Source organism: Akebia trifoliata, chromosome 6, assembly GCF_017979445.1.
Source record: "Akebia trifoliata isolate Shusen 1 chromosome 6, ASM1797944v1, whole genome shotgun sequence".
Lineage (NCBI taxonomy): Eukaryota > Viridiplantae > Streptophyta > Magnoliopsida > Ranunculales > Lardizabalaceae > Akebia > Akebia trifoliata.
The window spans coordinates 12322347-12332064 of NC_141380.1; the positions used below are offsets into that span (position 1 = coordinate 12322347).

General features: G+C 35.0%; 1 protein-coding gene across 1 annotated transcript; it reads left to right on the plus strand.

Moving 5' to 3' along the window:
* The first annotated feature begins 8416 nt into the window (after positions 1–8416).
* LOC147400246 (26S proteasome non-ATPase regulatory subunit 2 homolog A-like) lies at positions 8417–9329 on the plus strand. The gene is made up of 3 exons (XM_086444530.1): positions 8417–8530; positions 8617–8898; positions 9005–9329. The coding sequence occupies exons 1-3, from the start codon at positions 8483–8485 to the stop codon at positions 9131–9133; spliced, it is 459 nt and encodes a 152-aa protein (XP_086300656.1). The 5' UTR covers positions 8417–8482; the 3' UTR covers positions 9134–9329.
* The last annotated feature ends 389 nt before the right edge of the window (positions 9330–9718 follow it).

The window sequence follows — 9718 nt, forward strand, 5'->3', positions numbered from 1 at the left end:
TAATCATATTATGAATAGTTTAATATGTTGGTCGAGTTTCGAGAAAAAAAATTTACGTTAAAAAAATAAGATTTTTGAGCTTCATACTTGCTAGCAGCACTGCCGTCAACCACCATCAAACCTAAAAAATTTTAAAAATTGAAAATTTTCTTCAGCTTTCATCTTTCCTTAGCTTATACATTATTTTCAACCCTTCATTTCATTAAAAATATTTAAGCAAATATCCTTTTTATCTTTTCATTTACTTTAAGTTCTTTAATAAAATTAAGGTTTTATCCCCATTTGAAAACTTTGAAAATGATTTTGAGATTCAAATCTCATTATATCAAAATGTAATTTTTGGTTTTAAGAATAAAACGTAAATTTTGACGTTTTTGATCGATTTTCAAAATGCAATAGCTTGAGCATTTCTTTGAATTAAGTAATAAAAATTATATGGGATTTCTCATGTTGTTGAGGGTTTTCACGTACAAAAATCCATTTTCAATTTTGAAAACTTTGAAAAATCACTTTTTCCAATACTTAGTCAAATTTTGACAGTTTTTCTAAATTTTACGTCTTATGACTTTATCGTATTTTTCGAGCCTTTCTAACCGATCAAAACCCTTGAATGGAATTGATTAATGTTCTATGAATTTCAAATAAGCTTAAAAGAGAAAATACTTTGATAGATATGTAGAAAGTTAGATGATAAATTAATCGATAGATAGATGAATGTCACTAGAGAACACTACCAAACCTTGTTTGTATTTTCAATAAAAAAAATAATATACTATATATAAAACAAAATAATTTGTTTCCCAAAAAAGAATCGTGGAAGACCTACAAAGAGTGATACATTGCTGTATATCCAGAAGTAGAGGGTCAATCTAGAATTAGCATTAGATGTCATATGCTCTTAAGTAGTATGGGATACCTTAGAGCATATTACAGCTTATTAGATCTAGAAAATTTTTCTACTTCTTTCTTGGAGAACGTTGTGTGTAACGGTGGTCTCTGTATAATATAGAGATAGGCGGGATTCACTTGTATTGCCTCTTGATAGACTTCAACACGAGGGGTCTCTTGGGCTAGTTAATGATTATTGTTAGTCTGTAGTCGTCAAATGGTAGGCCTCACCGTAAGGTGAACTATTTGGGTTCTTGGTCAACGACTAGTCTGAGCCGAATAAATGTTCTTAAAACTGTGGTATGCCAACTGACCACATAATTAGATTTTAACGATGGGATTCCACATCGGAGGTTAAGTTTGGAATATCGATTGCCATGTCGAGGCTGTTGTATCGGCGTGTTCCTCTACTATCTTTTCTACAACATCACTGTGTTCTTATTATGTATTTTATTTCTTTTGTGATGTTGATAGATGTTTTCTACTTGCAAATGTATATATTACTTTAAATGATAGAAATGATAGATTGAAATTATTTACAACTGTTTACTGAGTATGTTTAGACATTTATCGTATTATACATTATGAAAACCTGCATTATTTAACTGTTCTATTTGATTACTCGTACTTATATGACTCGCTGTTAGAACGACGTTCATTATGCTGAGTAATATTCCCTTATTACTCACCCTAGCCTTCCCCCTTCAAAATGTTCAATTTTTGACAAAGCTTGCCTATGAGGAGCCATTCAAGGAGGTTCTTGTAGAGGGTTTTATTGTAGATCTACAACCATCGCCAGCTTGAGGATTAGTTTAATGGTTTAGCGGGTGTGTTGTAATGTATTTTCTAGGACTTGATGTATATTTTGAGAAGTTAAATTTTGGGAGATTCTTATCGGGTAATTGTTTATGGATTTTGGGTTTGATGTACTTAAATTATGACTGTTCAGCTTCCACTACTCTAATTTGAGATTATCTAATATAGATTTCATTGCGTGTGTTTTTTTTCATAGTATTGTTGACTATGATTGTTCTATCAGGTTGTGTGATTAGTTACCTCACACCTAAAGATTCTGACTGATGAATCATCGAGATTCAGGTTTGGATTTCAGGGTGTGACAATAATCGAGGTCTTGTACGAGGTATGGGTCTCGGTGTTTCCAAAACCTCAATGCATTATACAGCTCCATTAAAGAAAGCCTTAAAAGATCAACAAGTATCACATCAAACAATCGAGGCTAACTTAGAGGCTAAGTTTAATGCCGAGTTTGAGTAGTTGATAGAGTTACAAGAGGAGTCTAAGGCATGTAAGTTATTAAAAGAGAAATTACTTTTTTATGCCCAAACTGGAACATTGATGCAACCTTCCTTTAATATTGAAAGTTCTTCTCAAGTATAAATTTTAATTTAATTAAATAGTAGATTTCATTCATATTAAACATTTGAATTTATAAAATATCTATGTTGCATCTATTGTTTTGCAAATTTATAGGCAAGACACGATTCAACATAATAAGAGGTACAATCAGATCGATCAACCGCGCAAACAACTAAAGGTCGTTGTAAGTTGCTTCGTATATGAAAGCCATGTGATCCTATTGCCATAGGGAGAGTGAAATGTGTATATGTTACTGATCCAGATTGTTACAATGTCATTATTGATGATATCCTCGTTAAGAGCATGGAACTACAAAGCGGGGAAAGAACTTTTGAAGATTTGACGATTGGAGATGTCACTGAATGGCCCAAATTCAGGACACAATTTTATTGAAGAAGAAATGGAATAAGATAATTTAATTTCATATATGCAGTTGCATTATTCTTTATTAAGAAGCTACACTTAAATGTTATGATGATGCAAATGCTGATATAGAAAGAGATCTAATGTCAGGTCGAGAATTAGGTGTAGATCTAATGTCATCTTGATATATTTAATTTTTGGTATATTTAATTTTACCACATAGACTTTTTACCTACATAAAGAGGAATATAATATGATGATGCAACCAGTAACTTTTTCATTGATGCAGTGTAATATATGTACAAGTACATCAAGTCTTGGTCAGTATACAGAACCACAATTCAAGGCTAAACATATGTGGGTAATTTTCTAATAAGCATAAATTAAGAGATTCCATTAATGTGAGGAATCTACTTTCCTAATATTAAGCATAAATCAGGGGATTCCATTAATGTGAGAAATCTACTTTCCTACCAATTCAAGTGGAGATTTGCTGCGAAGAGATGAAACTAAAAAAAGAATCTTGTGTGTTTTATTGCACTTACAGGAATTATATGACTCAAAATGACAATCAGAAGATGATAATGGTAAATTAGAGACATAAATAACATGGCTCAAAATTTTTGAAGATGGGTGACCGAGGGGATTATGCCAAGCTTGAAGACTTGCTTTAACAGTAGCAAAAGCAAGAATTGGAGAAGATGAGGTTGGTGCATTGGTAGGCCACTTATAAACGCCATCTTTATTCATTCCTTCTATTAGACGTGCCCCTGTATGAAGATCCTTCACCACAAACGAAGAGGGTAAGAATTCAATGGAAACATTGTTGGTGAAACAAAATTTTGAAACGAAAATTAAATTCTTTTTCATGGTGGGAACACAAAGAACATCATAAAGGAAAATAAGTTTAGAGGAGGAAAAGAAGTTGGCGGTGCCAACGTAAGTAATTTTGAGAGTTTTACCATCACCAATCATAATGTCATCGTGACCTTCATACTCCAAGTGAAGAGACAGATTATTTAGATCAGAGGTCACATGATGCGAAGCACCTAAATCAACGAGCCAACTAGGAGCGGATTGAGAGGGTTGAGCGGCAAAATGAGCACGAGGCGGAGTAGAAGAAGGGCGCGGCTGTGCAGCAAAATTTGGCGAATATGGCTGGTAGGATAGTTGAGACATCCACGACATAGTTCTAGGGAGTTACGACAGTTCTTTGCAACATATCCTGGTTTATCACAAAATTGGCACACAACTTTGTTGAAATTGTGAGTAGAATTATTACCATTTTTGTGTTGGTAATTTTGACCGTGGTCGTGACATTGTTGTTAATTGCCACCGAAATAATTGTCATTTTTGTCATGCCTATTTTGATGGTGTTTGCTTCACTTGTGGGAGTCCGATTTGTTGGCAAAATTGGTAATAATGGGAACAACATCAGTTTGAAGTTTTCGTTTGAGATAAGCCTCATAATCGCTAAGCTTATTGGGTAACTCTTCGAAGAAAATAATGATGTCGCGTACACAATTGCCATGGAATCAGCAAGAGTCTTGATATTTTGCATGTAGGCAGCGATGCTAGTGGTGCCTTTGGTTGTCTTACTTAGTGTGTCACGAATGCTCATGATATGTCCATGAGTCGGCTTGGCGTGCATGGTTTCAAGTTTGGACCAGAATCGCTTGAAGATTTTGTAGAGGCCACAAATGGTATAACTTGTGCAGAGAGAGGGAAGCAGCAAGAGTACTTCTAAGGAGATGATCTTGTTGGATCCAGAAGGTGTGATTGGGGTTGATGGTTTCCTTGCTGTTTTCTTTGATTGTTGTAGGAGGACAAGAAATGGTGCCATTGACATAGTCGAAGAGGTCATAATTGATGAGAAGCGAATACCATTGTGTGTGCCAAGAGATATAATTCTCTGAAGTAAGTTTGAGAGGGGCTTGGGTAGTAGTTTTTATGGAAATCAAACTATTTTCAAGGTTAAGGGAATTTGAAACAGTGAGATTTTTTTGACTAGTTCCGATATTTTCTTCAAACATTTTGATAGAAGTGAGGAAGAAAAAGAAGGGGAAGAAGAGGAACAGATAGAAGATAATGCTTGTTTAAACCAATAGGCTCTGATACCATAAAGAAGAATATAATATGATGATGCAACCAATAACTTTTCCATTGATACAGTGTAATATATATACAAGTACATCAAGCCATGGTCAGTATACAGAACCACAACTCAAAGCTAAACATATGAGGGTAATTTCCTAATAAGCATAAATCAAGAGATTCCATTAATGTAAGGAATCTGCTTTCCTAATATTAAGTATAAATCAGGGGATTCCATTAATGTGAGAAATCTACTTTCCTAATATTAAGTATAAATCAGGGGATTCAATTAATAGGAGAAATCTGCTTTCCTAATAAACATATGTTTTATGATTTCTTTTATAACTATTTTTGTTGTTGTTAATTAACTCCTTTTAAACTCCGCCAATGTAAAATTATATGTTTTACATTACTGGTCCCAAGCCCGGATAAAGGAGGAGGGAAAAGGATGGTCTCAAGTCCGGATGACTATTGGAGTTGGAATTTCTGTCGTTAACTATTGATAGTGCAAGGCTTTTGGAGAGGTAACTATAACTTTGGTTATATTTTGCTTTGGGTTATATTTGTGCTTTTGTAGAATTCTACATTTCTTTGCTCGTTTTACTTTATTTGTTTTTTATTCTGGAGCTGTTTTGATCTATTTAGTGGCTTTACTTATTGGCTTTGAGAAAAATAAGTTCAAAACTACTGATTTGAAACTTGATAAGAGTGATTGTGATCTAGTTATAATTGGACCTGGTGTTGGTGGTCAGGGAGCTGCTCTTCATGCTGTTGAGAAGGTATGGTGTTTAATTACATTATTTGGATCGATATATTCAAGTTTGTTAATTTGGTTTAGTTGAATTTTATATATATTCTTATTAGATTTTGAATATTTAATTTCTGTTTGTCGGATACATAACTTTGATCTTTCTTTTTGTGTGTTTTGGATATGAAAATTTGAACTTTTTAACCTTTTTTTTCCTTAGTTGAATTTGCAGTAAAGTGCTTGAAAGTTGAAGTTTCATTGTTTGTTAATTGGAGCTGAAATCATTAGCTTAGGTCTTCTATGCCATAGAAACCAGAATATTGTTGAAGTAGAAGTGAAGTGGTTATTAAAGATGGAAAAATAGGTTATTTATAGTTAGCTGAAATTGTTATTTTTCGAATTGCTCCTGTTTGTTCGACTTCAATGAAATTCAAACATTTAGCACGTGTTGTAGCTTTAATATTGACCCTATTAAATAAGTAAATCACTGAATGATTGTGGTTTTAATGTTTTGGCACATAGTGATTATTGGTTACAGTTCGAATGATAAGTTAGTTATTCTTTTTCGCTTGTGAGATGCATATGAAGTAAAAGAATTATTATTAAACAAAATTGGTTGCAGGGTTTGAAAATTGCTATAATTGAGGGAGATGTAGTGGGAAGAACATGTGCAAATAGAGGTTGTGTGCCTTCTAAACTCTTCTAGAAGTGAGTGGTCGGATGCGTGAGCTTCAGAATGAGCATCACTTGAAGGCTTTCGGTTTACAGGTAATGGAGTAATCATGTCCACCCTAGTTTTCACACAAGTACAAACTTTAAGTACATGTGTTGAAATCATGGCAGGAAGATTTTCATATTTAAAATCAAGTAATAATTGTATTATTTGTATTGACCTCCATGCGGTGATATTTTACAGGCCCTGTCGCTGAAGACATGTTTCACTGGCAAGCAACAATTATGGGACCCCCAGATAGTCCCTATGCTGGGGGTGTCTTTCTAGTTACTATTCATTTTCCTCCAGATTATCCATTTAAACCACCCAAGGTAACATCTCAACTTAGGTTCTCGTGAAAATTCATTTATATATTTTAATTGTAATCTTATCCAATTGATTTCCTTTAGTTTCATGGGTATACAATCCTTTGATGTTGTAGAACATTGTGACTTTTAAGTCTAGTTTCCAAAAAGGTCTGACCCTTGGAAATTGGTTGTATATGTTGCGAGATATTAATTTTTAAGTGCCTATGTGCTAGTTTGCCAAAATCTAGCAATCACCACTACAGATGATATGTGGTTTGACAATAATAATTGTGTAGGACATATAATTCGTGTGTTATATGAAAAAGTTGAATCTTTTCTATTTTGTCTTATGGCTTAACGGAAAATTTAACGAGAACTTTGAGTAAAAGATTCCATCTGCTAATGGATACAAAATAAATGAACAAAAAAAAATGTACAAGTTAACATCTGATAGAGTCTGGTGAACGAAGTAATTGCTTATAGTCTTGTCTAGATGGAATCTTGTCAAACGGCAGTATTGAGAGAAGTGTCCATAAACCGAATCTTCTTAGGTGGGCTTGTCTTGTGTTATGAAAGATGCAGTGGGTCTAACCATCACTGTGTTCTACCTGAAGTTTGGAAAGAGTCTGAATGCATTTAAGTTCATTTTTGCAGGTTGCATTCAGGACAAAGGTTTTCCACCCGAATATCAACAGCAATGGCAGCATCTGTCTTGACATCTTGAAGGAGAAGTGGAGCCCTGCCCTGACCATTTCCAAGGTTTTTGTTTTCTAATTTTACACGTTTATTATCAACTATTTACCATACATCCCTTATTTATATAGATAGTGACTAGGACATAACTAGCAGGCAGGCCTGGTTAGAAGTGACCATTTGGTTACTTGTATGCTGGAGATCACCCCCTAAGTCAAGAGTCCCTACTTTAATCAAATTGATTTTTGACTTGGTAGACTTGCTGGCTGGGGCCAATTATTATATTGAAGATTCCAATTCCACACATGTAGGGTATTTGTCTTGGTATTTTTCCATTTATGGATGTAAAGTATTTTATGCTCGCTCAGGTGATAGATATATAACCACAAGGACAATACCCTTTTTATCTTAGCTCTTTGTGATCTCATGTTTGGCTGTGTTCATGTTGTTTAAGCTAGTTTTTTGTTTTTCATTTTCAGGTGTTACTCTCGATCTGTTCTGTGTTGATGGATCCAAACCCCGATGACCCTCTAGTGCCAGAGATTGCTCACATGTACAAGACAGATAGGAGCAAGTATGAGACAACTGCAAGGAGTTGGACCTAGAAATATACCATGGGTTAAGGTTGTTTATGGGGAAGGCACCTTTCCTTTCCATCCTGTTCTTCTGAATTTGGTCTGTCTGATTAAGGTAGAGATTGGTGAGTGTACTATAGTGAGCCTGCTGGCTGTAGAACTATTTGGATGAGATTTATTCTTTCGTTTTGTACTGAATAATATATTGTATTGCCAGATAGGTAGTGAATTATCTCCAATTCTAGGGGATGGAAAAGCACTGCTTGATGTAATTGCATTTCCTGCTATCTCACTGGGTTTGATCTATGTGGGTTCATGCAAGGAAGAGGTTGCTCAGTCCATTGTTTTTTCATTAATGGACCGGAGTGAGTCAGAATTTGGTGATCTCCTCACTCGGCTTCTGACACTTGGACTTGGCCTTCTTTACCTTGGGAAGCAGGTAACTAAAGTTATATATCTGGGACTCTCATGCCTTCATTATCTTAGTAGTTTCTAAGGACTCTCTAAGCGTGTCTATACCTGGTCTATTTGAATGGTCTTGTTAGGATATCTTGTTTATAGTGGTGAGATGAAGACATTTTAATGTGAGGAATGGGAGCTTTGCAGGTCTTGTATATCAATCTTAATTAATATATATTGGGAATTTTGTGTCTTATAGGAAAGTGCGGAAGCGACTGTTGAAGTTTCCAAGACATTTAAATAAAAAATCAGAAAACATTGTGATATGACCTTGTTATCTTGTGCCTATGCTGGAACTGGGAATGTACTCAAGGTATTCCCTCTATATGCCAGCCTTGGTAGCACTTTCGAGATTGTCACTAGTGACATTGTTTAGCTAACTGTATTTATTTTGTACAGGTTCAGGATCTTCAAGGGCATTGTGCACAACATCTTGAGAAGGGTGAGACCCATCAGGGACCTGCTGTGCTTGGATTTGGTATGGTAGCAATGGCAGAAGAATTGGGTGGTGAGATGGCAATTCGATCATTAGAGCATCTATTACAATATGGAGAGCAGAATATTCGTCGGGCAGTTCCTTTGGCTCTTGGACTCAAAGGCAGAACGTCTGTTCAATGCTATACCGACTTCATGCTTGCCTTCAGAGACAACTTCAAACACCTTCTTGGTAACACCATGGTGGTAACTACTTATATAGACCTATAACAAAAACTCAAGTGGCATAGTGTTTATATATGTCCTTGAAAGTAGTTCATTTGCTGAATTTTATTCAATTTGATTTACTAAGGAAATCCAAGTAGGAATGGTTCTTGCAGGAGTGCTTAGATATCCTTCATATCCAGAGCAGAATGGAACAAGGAAACCAGGTCCCATGCCCCCGGGCTTCAGAGATGGAGACGAAGAGGAAACGATCTGAGAAACAGAGGAACTTCAGAGCAAGTAAAGATCGAGTTACTTGGAGGGAAATAGCGAGGAGGATAAACGAGGATTCCAAGCACCAGTGTTGCAGGGTTCGGTAGGATCACAAGGGAGTAGCTTTTCTAGAATTTCTGATTTTGAGAGCAAACGTGTTCAATGTATCATATTCTTCTTAAATATTGTTTTACTATTTGTGTGAGGACAGATTGTTTTTACTTTATAGTGGAATTTTCCCAAAAATTGAAATATATATATATTTTAAAAGGGAATTTTTTTTTTTTTAACTTGCAAATCCAGAAAAACGACAGCCATGGACTGTCGTATATGGATTTAGTTGGAAGAAAACAACTGTTGATGACAGTCGTTTTTAGTTTGTCGCATAAAAAATGACTCCTTTTAAAACGACGACTCGGAGAACTGTGACGGCAGTTGTTTTGTTAAAAAACGACTGTCTTGGGCCATCGTTTTATGCTAATTATGGTGTGGTGTAGTAAAAAAATGGTAACAATATATTGCATTATTAGACTGTTTAGATACAACCACTAAAAGAATAATTAAATATAATTTTGTAGTAAAAAAGATT

What these genes read in the sequence shown, in the direction of transcription:
- LOC147400246 (XM_086444530.1), top strand. Translation starts at nt 8,483, where the DNA reads ATGACCTTGTTATCTTGTGCCTATGCTGGAACTGGGAATGTACTCAAG. An exon ending in GAACTGGGAATGTACTCAAG is followed by an intron (nt 8,531 to 8,616) that starts GTATTCCCTCTA and finishes TATTTTGTACAG; the next exon opens with GTTCAGGATCTTCAAGGGCA. An exon ending in TTCTTGGTAACACCATGGTG is followed by an intron (nt 8,899 to 9,004) that starts GTAACTACTTAT and finishes TGATTTACTAAG; the next exon opens with GAAATCCAAGTAGGAATGGT.